The sequence below is a fragment of the Castor canadensis genome, chromosome 14, assembly GCF_047511655.1.
Source record: "Castor canadensis chromosome 14, mCasCan1.hap1v2, whole genome shotgun sequence".
Classification (NCBI taxonomy): Eukaryota; Metazoa; Chordata; class Mammalia; order Rodentia; family Castoridae; genus Castor; species Castor canadensis.
Window position 1 is genome coordinate 59628318 of NC_133399.1, and position 22467 is coordinate 59650784.

Genomic DNA, 22467 nt, shown 5'->3' on the forward strand with positions numbered 1-22467 from the left:
TAGCAACAATATGCCAGCTATATGCCTAGATCTTAGTTACAGAAAAATTGATTTGTAATTCCAATCAGCACCTCTTCATCCAGAGGAATTTTTTCCAATGTAGCTCAAACTAACCCACTTTCTATTCAAGGGAAACAGAGCAATGAATATTCCTTAATAGCAATCATCATATATTGCTTTATTTATCATATATTGCTTTATTTATCATAACAGATCCAGTGGGATAAGATTAGCTCTTTGTCTTTAGCAGAACAATGTGGGCTTGCTGATCAGCCACTAAGCAATGGGCTCAAACAAAAATGGCTTCCATTTTTATTTTCCTTGTGCCATCATCATCTCTGGAGATGCCCCTGATATGCAGAGCTCGTGGAGAATATGAATGGGTCTAGTGTAGCTTGTAACTCCTCCTCCTCCTCCTCCTTCTTCAGGGTGCTTTCCTCTCTGTTTTCATACACACTTTGATCTTCATTTTCAACCACATTTTCATCTACATTTATCTTGGGTGACACCTTATTACTCTGCACTGTTTGAGAATATTCAGAAATGTGTGTTCTTGGCTCCAAAGGATAGACTAGTGAATAGTATGACCATGACGCTTTCTCTTCCACTGGGCAAACTGTGGGAGGGCAACTTACATTTGGAAGTGTTTTTGGTGTCATTGGCACATTTATAACTTCAGATTGAGATTGAATTGTAGAAGCATCACTCTTTTTGTAACAGTCAGTGCTGAAAGGGATGGCGCAAAACACAAGGTCTGAGGGCAGCAGCCTAATGTCCCTGGCTGGTCGGGTAATCACAAACCTGTAAGGAAAGCCAAGCATGAATTCTGAGCTCTGCAGCTGGATCACTGTAGATATAGGTAATAGCCAAAATGAAGATGTTCTTTTGTTGGACCAAAAGAGAAAATGCTTTTGTTTTGCTTTGCTTCACTATTTGCTGATTAATGGTAAAGATCTCAGGTACGCTGTGATAGGAGAGGTCCTGGAGGAATTAGGGGGTTGGCACTCATCCTGGCTTCTGAAACCAATCATGACTGACCTTAGGCATGACACCTTGATTTTCTGGGCCTTTCTGTTCTCATCATATTAATGAGAGAGAGATAAGACTGGAGTGTGAGCTAATCAGTTTGTTTGTTTGTTTTTAAGTATGGGGTTTGAACTCAGGACCTTGCACATGGTTGACACCACTTAAGCCACGTCCCCAGCCCTGTTTTGCTTTGCTTTTGTCAGGTAGAGTCTCAATGTTTTTTGCCTAGAGCCTGATTCAGACCTAGATTCTCCTACCCTCCAACATAGTTGGTGCTTACAGATGTGTACCTCCAAGTCCTGCTTGCTGGTTGAAATGGGGTCTCACTAAATTTTTGCCCAGGCTGGGCTCAAAGCATAATCCTCGATCTCTGCCTCACAAGTAGCTGGAATTACAGGCTTGAGCTACCATGCCCTGCCTGGACTAGTTGATTTCTAATGTCCTTCCAGACTTCAGGTTTATCTGCTTTCAATAGGATTCACTAATGATTTCAAACAGAACAGCACTGAGCACCTAGCCAAGCTTTGTCAAATTGCAAGATTATATATATTCCAGATGTTTCCATCCTGGTTTAGGCCTACCCTAACCTAATGCTTATGCCATCAAATTTCATGCAAAATGTAGTCTGGTCAATAAATAAAAGAATTTTTTAAAAACTGAAGTTCTACTTGAAACTGACTAGTAAGCAAGTAGTCAATGCCAATGAATGTTAAAGAACACCCAGAGCCTGGGCCTTACATGGGAAGGTTTATTAGGGGAGCAAGGTGCCTTAGCATGGTATCAGATACATAGTAAATCCTTAATAAACGTGAATTGATGACTAGCCTGTGCTCATGTCAGAACATAGACGCAGGATAACCTTGTATGATTTTCATCCTGCTCTTCTATGCTGATGCCTTGATTACCTGTTCTCTATTAATCACAGATCTCAATGCATGCCTGGCCTTCCTTGACTGAATACTCTGCCCATTGTTATCTTCCCATCAAGTCCTCTGTAACCCCAATTCTACTGTAAACTGCAAACAATATTTACCATAATTACATCTTTCCTTTAAAACTGCATATTACTGTATTCTACAGGCTTTTCATAGGTATGGAGGCAGGGAGTAGAGTGCAGCGGGTGGGTGGAGGTAGAGAGAGAGAGAGAGAGAGAGAATTTATCATTTTTATTTGTATCAGAATCATCACTTCTTCATCACTGTCTTTGAGGTGAGTTCTATAAAGCCATAAAACCATCTCTATTGATTCATGAGTGTCACCTGTACACCTCCATGTTTATTTAGGTCTTTGCCACTTGGACTGCACTTTCTTTCACATTCCAGTACCACCATCATCTTCTGTGCCTACAGGGGTCTATGTGACTTACAAATCCAACATCTACACACACTTCTCTGACTTCTGCTACCCAATGATCTTCAGCCTCAAACCGCTTTCCTGGCACATCCCAGCTGTTACAATTTCTTGTCACTATCCCACCTAGAGAAATTTTAAGCTTCGATGAGTCACTCTCCGACCATAATGTCCCATCTCTCTTTCTTATGAGTAGATCGTCTCTTTAACTTCAGGATTTCAGTCCTTGTCCTTCACTTCACAAATCCATATTAATCCTCATTTCCATGCTTCCTAGCAGCTAATCTAAACTTTTATCTCTTCTCAACTCCCTATATTACTTCTTTCATCTCCTTTCTCAGCAATGGCTATGCACCATAAATCTTAGTGCTAAATAAAAATTCCCATTAGTATACCTCAAATCTAGAACTATGCCTGTCTTTTCATCTGCTACCTTTTTCCTTTTCTCTTAGTAGAGAATATTTTTCTTTTATTGTAGACCATTTCATTTTGAGTAATTTGGCTTTCTTGCCCTTTCTCCTAGAATGGGTTCCATCCAGCTATTTTCATTCTAATATTTTTAATTTTTCCTTCTCTACTGATTGCTGTCCATTTCCCAGTGTGAGAATCTTGGTTTGGGTCTATGCAATTGTGTTCTCTAGACCGTATCCTCTTTCTGATTCTCAACACTTATTTCCTCTATTTTCCCCACTTCAGGCAGAATGATCTTCCTTTAACGAAACTGAAATCTGAATAAAGTGCTTCTATAATTTGTAACTACAAAATACAGTGGCTAGAAAGAAGCACTCAATAAATATTTATCCATGATTCTAGTAGAAAATAAGTAAATCTTTCCAATGTAGACAGTGGCTTTCAGTTTTAGAAAACTTCACTAACATAGATTACAAAATAAGTCTTATTTTAAATCTAGTTTCAGTTTCAGACAGAAACTACATTCTCTTGCAAGGCCAATATTCATTGAACCCTAATCATTATGAGTCTTGTCTGTATCCATTCCTTCTTATTCCAATATCATTATCTATATTCCCAACACCCTTCCATGCAATGGTAGACCTGAGCTCTAGACTTCTCTTTCACATTGTATAAACTAGATTTGGTTATTACATTTGGGTGAGTGGCTAGCACTTTCCAAACCAGCATACTCCCCTTTTGTTTTCTGGATTGTTTGCCTCATCTTCTATCATGCGGTACAAGCCAACACACAGGATTCCAAAATTATCTAATGAGCCACAAAACAGTTGTCCAAAAGTTCTTTTTGGCTGGAGAGAGAAGAGAAAAATATATGTCTGCTGGGCACTTTTATCAAACAATAAGAAGCACTTACTTTAGTGTCATCTGCCATTCTTTGCAGTAGAGGTATGGAAGACCTGATAGCCATTTTTTGGTACATTTATGGTGATAATGAAAATTAACTATGTAGTTATGGTAGTTTATGATTAGTTTTGAAACTCTAATTCCAATAATTCTTTTTTATCATTCTGGTTCTTCCAAGAGACTCTGGTGGGTGTGGTATGCCATGTGCTCATGTTTATTCTTATTACTATGGCTGTTTTGGAAATCATTAACAATTAACAATAGGCAACAGGTTGGAACATTCAGTTTTTGAGGTGTACAATGAACTGAGATGTTACAAGATCTCCAGGGTGTCATCTTCTTAACCCCTTCTGATGCAGACCACAGTTTCAAGCACTCTTCCTGACCTTGCTCTAAGGCTGTAGTCAACAACGTTTACAGCAGGTTCAGAGGTAGTAAACAGACAGTTCAGATTCAGAAAGGTCAAAAGAGTTTGCTCAGTTCAGTGATTCCTTAGGAAAAAGCAAAGTGAAGACAAGACATAAATGGATGGAGGATGGAGAGGAGCTCAGGCCAATCTGCTGTTGCACCTCATATCACTAAGAGGAAGCTAGCAGCAGTTTCCTGAGCTTAGCATCACTCACTAAGTCAACCATAGATGGGGAGCCCAAGACCACAGAAGTACAAAGGACCAGACCATACTGTGTGGTGGCCTTCAAAATGCTGTCCAAACCTGGAATTAAAGTTCACAGAACATAGGACATCTCCTTTTTGGTAGCATATGTTGAGACATGGTAGGCATAGAGGCCAGAAGAGCCTACTCCTTGTGAAAGGGACTCCACTAACAGCCTCTGAACCAACAAAAGATGTTTCTGTGTCAATGCCTGCCCCTAACAATAACACTGGACAGATGGATGTCACATCAATCAAAACTAAGACAAAAGGCACCACACTGAGAAGCAGATTATTTGTGTCCAGGCTGTACTCTACTCTGATACCTATATGTGTAGCTGTCTCACTGGACTTTTCCAGAATTGTTTTCTTCCCCCTTACTATAATCTACTGTTCACCAACAATGTGGGATAAGAAATCTTCAGTGTGTTCTACTGGCTAGCCCACTGAGATCCTAGATGCAATCACAGTTCAGCTTGATTTCAGTTGACCTGAGCAGACTTCTTTAGCATTTCAGGTACTGGGGACAGTGTGTCTACCCAGTTTCAGACTGTCTTAACTGGATTCTTACTGTGACATGATTGACAATGTGGTAGTCTCAAATAAGCCCTTGCTTCTATGGGTCTCAGCTTCTTTATACGTTAAGTGGAATTAATAATTCCTACTATACAAATACTTGGACAGATTAAATGAAAAAAAGCTAGATAGGTGTAATGGGAACAGTAAGCGTTAGTCATTGTAGTTATTAATGTCCTTGTTGTGGTACAAAGTTTAGCAGTGTCTTAGTCCATTATATGCTGCTGTAACAGAATACTTGAGACTGAGTAACTTTTAAAGAACCAAGATTTATTTCTTACAGTTTTGGATAAGACTTGGGACTTTTGGGAAGTCCAAAGTTAAGAGGCCCACACCTGGCAACGGTCTTCTTGCTGCAAGACCATGTGCATGAGGGAGAAGGGAAGGGGCTGGCCTCATTCTTTTATTGAAACCCATTTCCATGATAACTAACCCACTCCTGCAATAATGACATTAATCCATTCATGCCTTGAAGATTTAATCATCTCTTCAAGGTACCACCCATCAACACTGTTCCATTGGGGATTGAGTTTTCAGCATGAACTTTGGGGAACACATTCAAACAATAGCATCAGGCCTCCCTGATGCTGCCTGCAGACTTGGATCATTTATTTGAAAGATATAATATAATAATACCTGCTTTATCTACTTAATAGGTCTGTTCAAAAAACAAAGATAACGTGAAAATATACTATGAGTTGTAAAATACTCTATGAATATACTGTTGTATTATTTTTTTGCCAATTATTATTATTTCTGTGTTGATGGTCATCTACGAACCCCAACAGCTGGGACCATTTTCAGAAACTCAGAGAGGTAAGGGAGTGAGAAAATATATTATGGGAAGAGTAGACTCACTTGAATATCTGATAAAATGGTTTGGTCTAAAGACAGAAGGCCCAGTTTACAACGCATCCTTCCAGATAAGAATGTAGTACAGCTGTCAGGCATCCCACAAAACGTCTTGTCTAAATGATGTTCCACCTGGGAGCTGACCCCTGCTGTCACCAACATGTGAAGTAATTCCAGGACATGATAATTGTAGAAGGCCTGGAAAACAAGGATAAGACAGGTACAAAGTTAGGAGAGCAAATACGTGAATGGAGAAGGTGCTTGGACTTGGAGATTGAGTGGATGTCACTGTTTGAAATGGACCTGATAATGTGAAGCACAGTTTCTCATTATCATTATCAAAATCAACAACAAGTTTCCAGTTTGGGTAGGGTACAGGGATAGGCAAATTAAGGAGAAAACAAAACTGACTGGTTCCTGTTCCAATCCACCTCACACCGACAAGAAGAAAGTGGGTAATGATAAAGGCACCAAGGTTTCCCCTTTTCCTCAAGTGATCAGAGAAGTATATCACATATCCTAATAATCAATACATATGACTAAATATACATATACATATATATATATGTATATATATATATATATGTATATTTAATGACATTTACTATAGATTTTCTCCTGGAGGGCTACTGATATTATTGTCCTATATTCTTGAGTTTTTCGGATGTAAATCTATTTATATTCCTTTGAATTACGCCCTATGTTGAGGACAGGTGGTGACTTAGGTCTTATTGATATTTATAGTTCTCATATGTCTTATTATGTACTTTGGCCATTATAGGTGCTGAATAAACATATGAATAGGGTTTTAGAGTCATATACATCCCAACAAAACCAGAGGATGACATTATTTCAAAGCAAGCTTGAGTCTGAATAATCCTAGTCATTTTTGTGAACTCCCTTTCTGACAGTTCCTACAACATATCAGTGTAGAGTAGACGCTAACATACATGTCAATGTCACTTGATTACCTCAAATCTGTTGAATATATAGTATTTAAAAATTTCCATCCTTTGTCTTATCTTAATTAGACTTTTACTACAGTAGAAATGATAGCTTATTTGTTTATCTAGTTACCCACAGAAAAAGCAATAATTTTGTTTTTATAATAAGCAATAGGAATGACTTTGCTATTGTCTTAGAATTTTTACCATTCATTTTCTGTACTCAGAAATTCAGGGACCTATCTTCTGAAGCTGGATTATTATTATTATTATTGAGATGGGATCTTGCTATGTTTCTCAGATTAATCTTGAGCTCCTTGGATTAAGTGATCCTTCCATCTCAACCTCCCAAGTGCTGGAGTGATAGGCATATGCCACCACATCCAGCTGAAGACTGGATTACTTTAAAGGAACCTTGCCACTAATTTTCCTGACTTAGTTTTCTTCTCAATTTCAATCTACTGTTCACAATGGTTATGGAGAGATTCTCCAGAATCACAAAAACGATCTCAATTGACATCTACTTGCTGCAACTAGTGTTGACCCTGGCTGTAAAACAAAGCCCAGATCCTTACTGTGGTCAAAGCCCTCAGAATCTGGTTCAGCCTCCCATTCTGGGCTCATCTCCATGAATTGCTCTCTTCAGTGCACAGTGGTCTGTCTGCTGCTGCTGAAGGCATACTTTTTCTTCTTTCATGCATGCCTTTGATTTTGGGCCTCTGCTCCAGCTATCCTCAACCCAGTTTTCCTTATTAGAATGAAGTCTTCTCTTTTTATATTTTTTTAGTATGTGGTAGTTATACAAGGGGTTTCATTGTGATATTTCCAAATATACATATATTATACCCCAGTTTGGTTCATTCCTTCCATTATTCTCCCTCTTCTTGATCCCTTGGATACTGACTCTTCTATGTTTCATTCCTGTGCATTTTGTAGTTAGTTTGTGTGAAATATATACCTGATTTTGAATCTTGGGTGTCACACCCTAGCCAAGTGCCTTTAGGCAATTCAAATTTTTTCTCAACAAGTCTCCTTATCTTTAAAGTTGTTGACCTAAAACCTATTTTCTAACACTGTTTATAGGATTTTTAATGAGTTCTGTTGGATCCATTACTAAATTCTGTTCCCTTTGTCATTGGTTCTCACATATCTGGATCACCTGGAGTTATATTAATTAGTGAAGAGAGCTGGGATCCCAGATCTCCTGGGTCAGAATTTATGGATGGGCATGAGGGCTGGAACTTAAAGAACAATCCAGGTGATTCTGACACCCTTGATGCTCTTTGGAACAGATGTAGCAATGCTTCCTTAAAATTGTACACACCTTCAGAGGATGGACTTTGTCTACTTTATAGTCATGTCTTGCATTCAACATGCAGGTCTTGTCATGCATTGAGCAAGGCAAGTGTTTGCAGCTGTAAGAATATTGACTACAACAGGCAGGTGACTTTTAAATAAACAAATATTGCTGGTAAAATGTAGAAGCAACCAGAAGAAGCTGATCTAAGAAATAATACGATTTATATGGAGTAAAAGAAAATCAATATAACCTACAATATTTTTTCAGATTAAAAGCGACTTCGCCCTCATCTCCAGACTGTAAGAATCTCCCAACATTTCTCCTTTGTCCCACCTCCCTCCTATCTGAAGGTGCTTGTGGAATGAGTCCCAACATCCGGGAGGAAATGGAAGATGCAAATCCAGGTTGAGCCACAATCCATTTAAGAACATGTGGCCACAGTTCAGAGTGATCAAACAGAACACTACTAGAATAATTTTCTACTGATTAAAGAAAAGGTGTAAATTCTGGGGTTATCCTGCTGTTGATGGCTCTTGGGAAACATGCTTTACATATTTAACTGAGAAGCTTAGCTTTTGAATATATAATTTCTTAAGTTTTGACATCAAAAGGATTGTGAGTCTATATTGGGGGAAATAATGAGATTTATATGTCACCCTTATTCTGTGAGTTCATCTCCTTATTCTTCTTTTTGAAGTTTTCTGGTATTGACCTTTCTCAACTTCATTTTCTTTCCTTTTACTTTTCTCCTTTCTTTAGCCTTTTTTCTTTTCCTTTTCTATACATTCTTCCTCCCATCTTTCCTTCCACCTTTTCTTTGTTCCTTTTTCTCTCTTCTCAAGAAAATCTGAAAGTTGAAATGTGCTTGAAATACTTTTGGACTTTTAACCTTAGATGGTGTTTCTAAATATAATAATATTTACTAGGATTTGGACTTCCAGTGTTAGAAAATGTTGTAAGCCAAAGTGTTTTAGCTTTTAGCTGCAATGAAACATAGTATTTCTCAAAATCTAAAATATTATCTAATAGCATCCCTGCCATTAGTTCCTTTTAATTCCAAGAATCTCAAAAAATCAGATATCCTTTGGGAGACATTCCCAATCAAGAGTGTGGCTATATGTAAGTGAGGCTGCATGTGAGTGAAAGAAACTAACCAGCCAGCTCAGGGGCCTTGAGAGTGTCATGCAACTTCTTCAGGCCTTGATTATCTTGCAAGTAAAGAAAATGCTAAGCTCATGTCTATTTCTGAGAGTATTTTGTAGTAAAGTCAAACAGGAATCTTGTATGTATGCCTGACTACCTTGCCATATTTATACTTTTGAAGTATTGAACTGATAGAGGATTAAAAGTGAATCAGAATTATATTTTATAGGCATTTCCGTCAGCCAACGTAGGAATTTGGATAGTACACTAAGGGATATTTGAAGCCATCCTAATGTCAACTGTACCTTATGCTCCATTGCCAAATGAACCCCTTATCCAGCTGACCAAGATACCTCCTGAAACTAAACACAGTCTTAAAGAGTCTTAAGGGCTAACTGTTAGTCCAGTGTGGGTTGTGATCTTATGTGATGACCACCTCTATAATGTGCCTTTATCTCTTTTGCATTGACTTCACTGTGGGATTTAGGAGTTCTGAGATTTTATGTGGCTCAGTTACTTTTCTAGCAACACAATATCCGAAGTCATCCTGGGAGGAAATGACAGGGAGACTGCCCAAGGCCAGGATCACTCTCACACAGTGAATGATGGGAGGCGTCACTGGGCCTGGGGGCCAACACCTGGTTCAAGATTCCTAATTACCAACTTCGTGTTTCCTATGCTGCTTATGTTGTATGCTTAATTGTATTTATTTCTACTCTTCCAAGACTTCTCTTGCCTGCTGTGGTTTCAGTATATCCCTCCCACCACCAAAATCCTGTGTTAGAAACTTGTCAACACAACAGTGTTCAGAAGTGGGACCTGTAAGAGGTGATTGGGTTATGAGGGCAGAACCCCTATAAAAGGGTTAATACCGTTATCATCAGAGTGAGCTAGTTCTCAGGTTCTTGTTTGTCCCTTTCCACTCCCTGGCTCTGGCAATTGCTCTCTTGCCTTCTTGCTTGGGAGGACACAGCAGGAGGACCCTCCCCAGATGCCAAGTGGACGGAGCATCATGCTCTCGGACTTCCCAGCCTCCAGAACTGTGAGCCAAATAAACTTCAGTTGTTTAGAAATTACCTAGTCTGTGTATTTTGTGATAGCAATATAAAACGCACTAAGAATCCACTCTTCTGACTAACTCTAAATAGAATCTGTGGCTTCATTCCTGCCTGTGTGGCTCAGTGGAGCAGTGGAGTTTAATTAAATCTGAGATTTAATTTAAGGCATGAAGCTGCCTGCCACCTAAGTGTCTCTGAAGAGAACTGGGATCTTAAGCCATCTAAAATGTCTCTTGCAGACAGGTCAAGTTCATCAAAAGTCACCTTCTGCCTGATACGCTGGTCATTAATTCCAGGCAAGTTAATTGATGCATCAGTGACAGACAGTGATGCAACACTCTGTCTGACAGAGCCACCATCTCAGAAAAGTACCTGAGTTGATTCCTTCTAGCACACATCCCTCTGGCTTGGTTAAAGCTGTGTGTTGCTTAAGATTTAATGGTGCACTATCACCGAAGAAGTGCTGTGTGTCTTACAGTTCTATGGGATTTATGAGATCCCTGCTATGGCTAAAACAGGCAACACCCACAGACACACAATCCCCTCAGAACTAAATGGCATGGATACCACGAGGAAGATGTATGTGTCCCAGCCTCCCTCCCCTAAATATGTCATCTGTGCCTTTTAATCACCCATGTAATTTAGGAATGATGCCTCTTCTATGAAGTATTCCAGAAGGCAGCAAGTTTATCAAACTGTGCTCAAAGCCTTGTGCATTTAAATATCTATATATTGACATTCAGTCTTTTTGAAACCTTTCCCTTGAAAAATTCCAGGAGGAATCTGAGAGATAGTGGATTATATGGATTTCCTTTCAGGATTTCTTACAGTCGTTTACAAATGGATCTGCACAGATTCTGTGGGTCATACTCAAGTTCAAATTCCTCAGACACCCTGGATGTGCCTCACTGCCTCTATCTGGAGTGTTTCTTCTGCGATGATCCAAGCAGTGTACACTCTCCCCTCCTCCAGAGCTTGACTCACATATGCCTGCTCAGTGCTGCCTTCCCTGGGCACTCACCACTCCTTCCCCAAACACTACATTTCCTGTTTCACCTCCCTTAGCCCTTATGAATAGCATCCCTTCTGTGTCACTGTGGATCATGTTTAAATCAGTCTCTTCATGAGCACAAGCTCATGTAGATGCAGACTGTCCATTTCATTACTACCGCAGTGCATAGTGCCCTGCAGTGTAGGTATTAGATAATGACTGGCTTCAACTTCTGAGAATCCTCTGATGGATCAAGGGATGTGCCTAGTGCTAAAGAAGTGCTTAGCATCCCCCATGCACTTGAAAACTCCTCCCAAGAAAGGGGGAACCTAGAGGAAGAGTTGGCTTAGCCCTAAACAAAACTCACTACCAAAGGCCAAGACTTCTCCCCTGAAACCCCTGGGTCTCTTTAGGGCCGATTCCCCATGAGTTGTGGGGGAGATTCTAGAGGAAAGAAAACACAGGTTATCCTGAGCTCTAACATCAAGGGGCTTGATCTGCTGAGATGAACTTGAAACTGAAAATCCACCACTCATTCTCCCTGGCATCAGGGGTTCCATTTCACAGGGCCTCAACTTCATATTTTAAAATGTGAAGATTTTGCTTCCCTCATCTAGTAATTGTGAGAAGGGTGAAATAACATATGTAAACAAGTGTTTTTGGAATGTCAAAGAGAAGTTGAAACTGTGAGCTGTTATCTACTCAGCCCCAAGCCACCTACCCACCTCTCTCTCTCCACAGTGAGTTTGGTTTAGGGGGTTCCTTGACTTAGCTGCACCTACCGTGGCCAGGAGGGAATCCAAGAAGTTGCCAGAAAAGACAGCTCCTGTGGCAAAGGAGGTACTGAGATGAAGGCTGGTTCCTGTGAGGGACCCTTCTAGCCCACCAATTTGTTCAATGAAGTGAATGTTGGAAGGATTTTCTGCAAGGCAAAAGAGGCAAAAAGGAAAGGCAGGGAGACAAGCATATGAGGCAGACTAAGAGTGGCCAGTGGTCTGTCTCTACTTCAGTCCACTTTTTTCCTTTCCAAATATCTTCTTCTTCTAAAGATCTTTTTTCCTCTAAAGATGCATATCTCTCCCTCTTGGGTATCTTCATCTTCAAGGGGACATTCTCCAGGGAAGCATCTGATTGTCACCTTTATATAACTTATCTTTGGAACTGAGACACTTCTGGAGGTAAAAGGGGACACTATAGAGTTACACTGGGACACTAGGCATCAATGTGGAATTTGTCACCCGTTACAGTCCTTTCTCATAATACTATGCCGTAGATGACTTTGCATTTACTTAGGTTCCTAGAGTTAGCTGAGCCCAAGGTGAATTGGAACCATGACTTTCAGAATTTACTGTGCATATGAATCAGCTGGGCTACTTGTTACGATGCAAGTTCTGTTTCATGGGTCCAGAGTAGGGCCTGAGAATCTATGTGTCCAGCACATGCCCAATGCTCTGCTACAGCCATTCATGAATCACACTCTGAGTAGCAAAGGCATAGAGAATCCTCATGATTGAAGCCAGAGCAGCTGTAGCCAAATTACCCATTGGAATAGCGATATTGGTCCCAGGCTACAACTAACACCCCTGTAGATAGATTCTGCAGTGAACATAATTGGCCTTTGTTGGGAGTGAGAGCAGAGGCACCCATTGCCTTTATTGTACTGACTGCCTTTGTTGCTGGGCTATATGTAGCTTCAAGAATGTTTATAGAGAGAGCAGCATTCTAAGATAGAGATGCTGTCTCCCATCGGAGCAGATAAAAATGCATGTTTACCATGCTGACTGCCTATTGTAAAAACATACTGGCTTCCTAAATTCAGAATCCTTTCCTGTATAGCAATCTACTGAAGTCACCAGTATCATGACCTCTTCATGTCACTCTGTGGGAAGCAGGTCTTGAGCAACCAACATAAAAATGGCGATACTCTGGCTACTGCTCTTGCTGAGAGTAATAACCTTTGTCTTTCACCCAGGGGTCTTGTGTCTCTGTCAGCATCCATGGGACTGTGGCAGGTTAATGTGTTAATTTGAAGATAAAATAAATCTTGGACCCTTTATAGTTCTTAACATTAAAATTACTATACAGATCAAATCAAATCCACCGGACATACAACTCAGAAAGCATTCTTTACTAAGATTGCATTATTCCTCGATTCCTTAAATTATTCCACAGTAAGTTAGGGGAAACTGACATACTGTTGGTATTAATGAATCACTTTCTTCTGACAACAGTAATATTCTTATAATTAATGGGCAGGGCATGACTAATACCAACCCACATCTCTTAGGTATGCCTACTTCTCTCTCCTTGCAATGTAACCCTCAGTGCACCCACATATCCAATAAACCTTTGTCCAAGTCTGGCTGTGACACCTAAACCAGAGGCCTCAGTGCTTCTTATAATTTTCCTGCAGGTCCCTGTACATTCTGTGCCAAAGTGCTGGCAGCCAAACCATGACTAGTTCCCATGTCAGTGTGACCCTTCTCAGTCAGAGAAAGAACAAGAAATTGAGTGAGTTGGCAGGTGACCTGATAGCTAATTTGACAAGGGTTGCCTGGTGCCAGGAAGTCTTTAGCAGAACAAGGCTTGTAAGTCCCTGGTGTGTGACCAGACACACCTCTGTGCCAGTGCAAAACTGACTCATCTCCTCCCAACCATTCTAACCTCTGTCTTCTTCTAATTCATATACTTAGTGTATTTACACCATGGGAGTTAGGAGATAGTCTAAAAGGAGAGAAAAATTACAATATAAATAAAAGCTAAGCCAACAGTTTCAAGGTGGTCCAAACAGGCTGGCAGGTGCTGATTGTAATCTGTAGATCTGAGATGCTCCAATCTGAATGTGAGGAGTCTCAGGCCCTGGGTCAAGGAATGTTTTTCACATGCTGTATTGTCACTCCCACCTGTCATGGCAGGGGTAGGGAATATGGCTGCAAACCCTCTCCAAATTCTCCTGAGTCATTCTGGGATGAAGAGATCTGCTTATCTAGTTTTGTGCAAGTCCCACTGGGTTTAGGTATCCCAAGTCATAAAATGCCAACTAAACATTTTGCTATATATAGAATCAGACCAAATCACATTCTTACAACCAGCTTTAGTGATCAACTGTGTTAAAGGTACCATTCCCCTCTTCCATATCTTCCACACTTTTCTCATTAATCCTTATTACCAGTGAACCCCAGCACGTCCTTTAGTACCCGAACAGCACCCTCCCAAATCCACATGCTCCCCCTTCACTATCTTCCCTCACCCTGCTTCCTGCTTATCATATCTGGAAATGTTTCAGAAATGCTTGTTTTCCTTAATGTGTTGGTAAAAGTTAACAGCTTAATCTGTTATTTGTCCAAGGGATATTTCCATTTTAGAAGTGTATCACTCAGGGGTGGGATTAGGATGATGCTAAAGAGACACCTGGGATATAAAATTTAAGAACCCCAGAGCGAGCTCAAAGACTGCATATGATATGCCTCACCTGCTTCACCCTAGTCCTGGCCCTGGTATGGCCAGCAGAAAGAAAATGCCTCACCTCAAGTCTCATGATGAGTAGATGGCTCAGTATAGGCAGAGCTTTTCTAGCAGTTTTCAAATCCATGCCCCTCCCTATGGATAAGACTGAGCCGGTTGCTGGTCTCCTTTCCTCTCCTCATACCAGACATTATTACTGCACCCTGAGACCCAGAGAGAACAGGCTCTGCTGGATGATGTCATTGTCGGTTGGGTAAAAAGCCCAATGTGACATCCAGTCAAGCAATTAAAGCTCTTTGGGCCCCATTTTAGTTCATCTGTCCTTCGACTGTGGATTCTAAAAAGAACCTTGGGACATCAATTATGCATCATAAAGATCTCTCCCCTGAATTTTGTCTTCAAAATACAACTTACTCAGCTCAGTGAGGATGGGGATTCGTCGGTTTTGGTATTTTGATTTCTTGTATTCATTAAAGTCAGATGAAATCCCTTCTGTAGACACAGACAACAACAAAGAAAAAAAACCTCATGATAAAATGCAAACACTGGGCTAAGGTGTATAAGAACACCATGTGATTAGATGCTTTATCTTAGCAAAGTTACTTTCAGGTCCAAATTCCAATTTTTTTCCTAAATTCAGAAAAAAAAATATTAAAATTTTCCTTTGCTATCTTCAGGGAATTGGCTCCAGGAACCCTTGTGGATACCAAAATCTTTGGATGCTTAAGGCCCTATTTATAAAATGACATACTATTTGCATAGAACCTGTGCCCATTCTTCCATACTCTTTAAATTATCTCTAGTAGATAATAGAATGTAACTGATATGTAAATAGTTATTGGCATTTTATTTAGAGAATAATGCAGAAAAAAAGGTCCATGTTAAGTATAGGTTTGTTTTTTTCTTTTCCTGAATATCTTATGTCTGTGGTTGGGCTCAACCTCCAGATGTGGACTCCACATAAAGAAGACTGATTGTGTTTGGGTCTCCTCAGTGTCTCTTTGTGAGAATGGTGTGTGTGTATATGTCTGTGTGTGCATTTGTGCTTTTAAAATGATGCTTCAGGTGAATTGCAATACAGGCAAAGCTCTCCCAGTAGTTGCTTACTGATATTATTACTAAGATGATTATTCTCCATGGAGAATAATCTAACTGCATGAATTTGCTTACAAAACTTTTAGGAAACTGTTAATAAATTGGTGCTGCTATTCTGTGACTACTTTGGTGGAAATTGCAACTGGCATCTGGTTCCTAGTGTAATCTACCTCTTTCAAAATTCTCTGTAGGTGGAGACACTTTCTTCTGCTTCTCAGAACTGGCTGTGTCCCTCAACCTTGTCTCTACTTGCAATGCCTGGGGATTACACAAAGATTGGGACAGGATGTCACTTGAGGCTCAGTTTACAGGCAATTTTCCTTCTGCCCTAAGGCAGAAAGGACAGTTCATTCCCCTCTATGAGCTTCGGCTCCAGAATAGGGCTGATGTGTTAACTTAGGCTAGAAACACAGTTTTACCATGTGTTGAGCTATGAAGAATGTTTAAAAAAGTATCACATCCGAGTTTAGGTCTCCAAGTTAAACTAACAATGTAAAGATAGAAAACAGAAGAGAGAAATGGAAAACTAGGGTGCAGTTTTAAAAAAATCATAGCACACTCAACATAAGAGATACTTTATAACTGGTTACTTTTCTTGAATTTTTCTGAGGATGCTGTGGAACAGAGAAGTTATCATGAAAGTTCAAAATCTACTGATAAGTGAAAGGAATAGGAGGTCTCAGCGGGCCCCAACCCCCTTGTTGGAGAAACCAGTACCAAACACCCCATGTAGATAAGATAAGCAATGCGGCAGGGCTCAGTTAGGGCATATAGAATGTGGGGAATGTGAGCGGGGGGTACATGCAAGATGTGAAGTACGTGCAAGATGTGAGGTACGCGCAAGATGTGCTCTGCCTGCTTGCCCAATGTTGATAACGAAAATATGCATGCCACTGCGGTCTATATAAGATTTCCCCTAAAGAGGCTCAGGGTCGTGTTTTCCTAACCGGTCCTGCATGTCCGTGTGGGAGCTCGACCCTGGCTAGCCAGCCCAATAAACTCTGCTTTGTTGATTGCATTCACGCCTGGCTCTCTGTCTCTCGGGGGAATAGGATTCCGGGTCCTAACATTTGGAGGTCCCACCGAGATTTCATTTTCTCGAAAGACAGAACCTGCCTGCGAGAAAGCAGGGGCGATCCCAAGTCCTAGGCGTTGGGAGGGGATCCCAGACCCTCATTTGGAGGAACTTGAGTGTTCCATTTGGGCCGCGGCAGGGATTCGGCCAATCCCCAGGGAGATTCATTCTGGGAATCTCGCAAGGAGGACCACAGGGTCCTATTGGGAGAGGCTTTCCTCTCATTTGGGCTCGAGCATTTTAGGAACCCTGGCGCCAGGTGAAGAACTAATTGAGCTAGTCGACCGACCACCCGTCAAGTGGACGCCTTTTGGCCTGATATCCCAGTTGGACGGTGAGGAGGTTGAATGGGGTGCGCACCAGTGTGAGAGAAGGACCGGTCCGAGCGAGTGCTGGAGAGTGTTGTGTGTGTGTGGAATTATTGTTGCCTTTACCCTTTTTGTTCTATCTCTCTTGGTGTTTGAGTCTCCTTCCACAATAGGACAGGGACAAACAACCCCAAAGTCTCTGATCCTTTCTCACTTTTCAGAAGTTAAAGAAAGGGCCTTAAATGTGGGTCTGGTCATCAAGAAAGGTAAGTTCGACACCTTTTGTTCTGCAGAGTGGCCCACCTTTGGAGTTGGGTGGCCCATTCAAGGTTCCCTCTCCCTAGACCTGATCACTAAGGTTAAAGCAGTCATTTTTCAGCCAGACAATCGAGGCCATCCAGACCAAGTTCCTTACATTTTGGTTTGGGAGGATCTGGTGAGGAACCCTCCCCCTTGGTTAACAGTTTTTCTGACCCACCCCTCCAGTTCGGCCCCCGGGGCTAAAACCCCAGTCACGCCCGCCTTGGTCATAAAGGAGGAGGAAAAACTTCCTCTTCCCACCTTGACCGGTCCTCAAATTAGGGCATCTCCTTCACCATCTCCGGTCTTACCAGAGAGTTCCCCCCTTTACCCATCCCTCACAGGGGCAGAGAAAGATCGGCCGCCTCCATACGTGACTCCCCCTGGCCAAGCCAGTGCCCCGGAGGAGGAAATTTCCTCATCCTCCTCAACAGGACTGGCAGCAGGAGGAGGAATGGGTCGAAGACTTCGCCCCCGAGGGATCCGGGAAAGGGAGGGGGAAGACGGGCCCCCCTCATCAACACAGTGGGAGGAAACTGTCCCTACACTTCCATTCCGGATGGTGGGCCAAGGGGGACCGGGAGGAGGGCAACAGTTTCAGTACTGGCCCTTCTCCTCCAGTGATCTATATAACTGGAGGACACAGAACCCGCCCTTTTCTGAAGACCCCAAGTGTCTCATAGATCTCTTGGAGTCCATCATGCATACACACCATCCCACTTGGGATGACTGTCATCAGCTGCTCAATACTCTTTTTACGACGGAGGAACGAGAGCGCATCCTCAACGAAGCGAGGAAGAACGTCTTGGGGGATAATGGGAGACCCACAACTCTCCAACCGGCCATAGACGAGGCTTTTCCCCTACGCCGCCCTGATTGGGATTTCGGGACTGCAGAAGGTAGGGAGCGTCTTTGGATCTACCGCCAGACTCTTATGGCCGGTCTCCGAGTGGCCGCTAGAAGGCCCACCAATTTTGCAAAAGTGAAAGCAGTCGTTCAAAGGGAAAACGAAAGCCCGGCCGGTTTCTTAGAGCGCCTCTATGAGGCATACCGTCAGTACACCCCTATTAACCCTGAGGCGGACCTCCACCGGTCTGCTGTGGTACTCTCATTCATTAATCAGGCAGCTCCAGACATTAGGAGAAAACTCAATAAACAGGAAAACTTAGGGGAGATGACTATAAGGGAAATACTACAGGTAGCGGAAAAGGTCTTTACCGCTAGGGAAACTCCAGAAGAAAGGGAGGAAAGACAGAGAAAGGAAGACAGGGAGGCCCAGGAGAAATTGAGAAAGGAGGACCGGGAGTTCCAGGCTAAGGAAAACCGAAAGCAACAGAGAGAAATGGCTCGTATTTTCCTAGCGGGTGTCCGGGACCAACCCAGGGGAGGGGGCCACGCCAGGACCCCGGATAAGGAACACTGTTTTTACTGTAAGGAAACGGGGCATTGGAAGAGAGAATGTCCTAAGTTAAAGGGAAGAAGAGGGTTTGGAAGGAGACCGGGGGAAAACAGGGAAAGGGAACGAGCAGTAGAGCAGGCCAGAGTCCTCCTAGCCGGAGAAGAGGACTGAAGGAGACGGGGCTCAGACCCCCTCCCTGAGTCCTGGGTAACAATGCATGTGGAGGGGAAGCTGATGGGGTTCATGGTGGATACCGGCGCCCAATATTCCGTTTTAAACAAGGCACATGGACCTTTGAACAAGGCACGAACAAGTGTTGTTCAGGGGGCCACCGGTACGCAGTTATGTACATGGACTACCAAAAGAAAGGTGAACTTAGGAAAACACCAGGTCACACACTCCTTCTTGGTCGTCCCTGAGAGCCCCGCTCCCCTGCTCGGACGGGACCTACTCACCAAAATAGGGGCCCATATCCATTTTGAACCAGATGGAATAATTGTGACTGATCGAGAAGGGAGCCCGATTCATGTCTTGTCCCTATCATTGGCTGACGAGCATCGTCTGTTTGAGAGTCAACAGGAACCAGGAGGGGACATGACTCATTGGGTAAAAAGATTTCCCACGGCCTGGGCGGAGACTGCGGGAACCAGCCTCGCCAAACACCTCCCGCCCGTAGTTATACAATTGAAGGCTTCTGCTCTCCCCATTTGGGTGAAACAGTATCCTATGCCTGAGGAGGCCCGAAGAGGCATAGCCCCTCATATCCACAGGCTAATAAAGGAAGGAGTACTGCGGCCTTGTCAGTCTGCCTGGAATACTCCTCTGCTCCCCGTCCGAAAGCCGGGAAGCGGGGACTATAGGCCTGTGCAAGACCTATGAAAGGTAAACGAGTGGACGGAGGACATTCATCCCACCGTTCCGAATCCCTATACCTTGCTCAGCCACCTACCCCCCTCGCAAGTATGGTATACAACCCTTGATTTGAAAGATGCTTTCTTCAGCATTCCATTGTCAGAAATTAGTCAGCCGCTATTTGCTTTCGAATGGCAAGAAGATGGGGGCCAATCCAGACAGCTCACTTGGACCAGACTGCCGCAAGGATTTAAAAACTCTCCCACCCTGTTTAATGAGGCCCTGAGCCAGGACCTGGAACCTTTTCGTCGGAGCCACCCACAAGTCACTCTATTACAGTATGTTGATGACTTACTGTTAGCGGCAGAAACCCGAGAGGAGTGCATCAAGGCTACTGAACACCTGCTAACGGAATTAGGTGAGCTGGGGTATCGGGCAAGTGCCAAGAAAACTCACATCTGTAAAAGGTCAGTGACATATTTGGGTTATCGGATTGCAGATGGGGCAAGATGGCTGACTGATGCCATGAAACAGACTATTCTGGCTATCCCATCCCCGACATCCACTAGGGGGGTGAGAGAATTCCTGGGCTCCGCGGGGTTCTGTAGACTCTGGATTCCAGGATTTGCGGAAATAGCCAGACCCCTATATGAGGCCACCAAAGAAGCTCCAGATTGGAGTTGGGGAGAGAGAGAACAACAGGCCTTTGATCAGCTAAAAGACGCTCTTTTGCAGGCCCCTGCCTTAGCCTTGCCAGATCCTACAAGACCATTCACTCTGTTTGTAGATGAGAAAAAGGGGGTAGCCAAAGGAGTCTTGACCCAACAGCTAGGTCCCTGGAAGAGACCAGTGGCATACTTTTCCAAGAAATTAGACGCAGTAGCAGCAGGATGGCCCCCCTGCCTCCGCATCATAGCGGCCATTGCCGTGCTGGTGAGAGAAGCCGATAAACTAACCTTTGGACAGGCCCTCTGGGTAACGGCCCCTCACCCGGTGGAGGGAATCCTTAAACAACCCCCTGGGAAATGGATGACGAATGCCAGGCTCACCCACTACCAGGGGCTCTTGTTGGATTCCCCTCAGATCACATTCACAGATCCCGTAATCCTGAACCCTGCCACCTTGTTGCCTAACCCGGAACTGCAGACACCTGTCCATAACTGCAAAGAATTCCTCTCCGAAGTTACACAGGTACAGGCTGACCTAAAGGATACCCCCCTGTCCGGCTGCAAATTAAACTGGTACACGGATGGAAGCAGTTTTTTCCAAGATGGAGCCCGAAGGGCAGGGGCAGCTGTAGTCGACCAAGAAGGAAATACGGTATGGAGCAGCGCCCTCCCACCCGGAACATCAGCCCAAAAAGCGGAATTAATTGCCTTGGCAGAGGCCCTGGAGAGGGCAAAAGGAAAGCGAGTCAATATCTACACCAATAGCCGCTATGCTTTCGGTACCATCCATGTCCACGGGGCCATCTATCGCGAAAGAGGATTCCGCACAGCAGAAGGAAAACATCTAAAGAACCTAGCCGAAGTCCAGCGTCTATTAATGGCAGTGGAAAAACCGAAGGCAGTGGCAGTGATGTATGTCCCAGGCCACCAGTCTGCCAAGACGCCGGAAGCTGTCGGTAACAACAGAGCAGATCAAGAAGCAAAGAGAGTAGCAATGGTGAGTCCTCCCATGGAGACAGGGCAACCTTCCACGGTTGCGGCAATAGACGTGCCGGTCCCAGAGCTCCCTCCGCTACCCCCCCCCGACCAGAATACTCCACAGAGGATTTCACTTGGATGAGAGCCCACTCCCCCTTTAGAGAAGGGGAAGACGGATGGAAAAGCGACTTGGAAGGCAAGTTAATTCTGCCTGAAAAACTCGGATGATTCCTGTTGGCTAACTTACATAAGTCCACCCATTTGGGGCGGAGAAAATTACTAGACTTGACATCTGCGCAGCTCCGATTTCCGAACCAGACCATAGCAGTCCGCCAAATTGTGGAAGATTGTGCCAGCTGCACAATCATGAAACCAGGATGAAGGGAGGGGCACCATACAGGTACTCGGGAACGGGGGAGGGCTCCGGGAAGAAGTTGGGAAGTGGATTTTACTGAGGTAAAACTGGGAAAGTTTGGGTACAAATATTTGCTGGTATTCATAGATACCTTTTCAGGCTGGGTGGAGGCTTTTCCTACAAAGAAGGAGACGAGTCAGGTAGTGGCAAAGGCTTTGCTAGAGGAAATCATACCCAGATATGGGGTGCCCGAGGCAATTGGGTCAGATAACGGTCCGGCTTTTGTTAGTAAAGTCCTGCAGGGACTAGCCCAGACTATGGGGGCCAATTGGAAGCTACATTGCGAATATAACCCCCAGAGCTCAGGGCAAGTAGAAAGGATGAATAGGACACTAAAGGAGACCTTAGCCAAATTGGCCCTGGAGACTGGCGGTGATTGGGTGACGCTCCTTCCCTTGGCCATCTTCCAGGTCCGGAACTCTCCATATGTCCACGGGCTAACTCCCTTTGAGATCCTGTATGGGGCTCCACCCCCCATCATTCAGAGGACCTTAAGCCCGAGACTAGGTGATCTGGCCCCAAATTATCGTGTTACTCTACAGGCTTTAGCTAAAGTGCAACAACAAATATGGCCCCTAATTCAAGCGTACCATACTGCAGAGAGGACCCCGAACACGGAGCATGGCATAGTCCCGGGGGATATGGTATGGGTTAAAAGACATCAGTCCAAAACCCTAGAGCCTAGATGGAAAGGACCTTATGTTGTA

At 43.4% G+C, this 22467-nt stretch overlaps 1 protein-coding gene across 1 annotated transcript in view; it reads right to left on the reverse strand.

Annotated features, from left to right (window-relative positions):
• Positions 1-332: 332 nt before the first annotated feature.
• Positions 333-22467, reverse strand: part of Kcnu1 (potassium calcium-activated channel subfamily U member 1) — a 154091-nt gene continuing 131956 nt past the window's right edge. Inside the window, exons 25-29 of the mRNA XM_074053317.1 lie at positions 15085-15162; positions 11988-12127; positions 5776-5967; positions 3511-3635; positions 333-801 (exon numbers count right to left, since the gene is read on the reverse strand). Of these exons, the coding sequence (XP_073909418.1) occupies positions 333-801; positions 3511-3635; positions 5776-5967; positions 11988-12127; positions 15085-15162 (1004 nt within the window). The remainder of the gene's footprint in view (positions 802-3510; positions 3636-5775; positions 5968-11987; positions 12128-15084; positions 15163-22467) is intronic.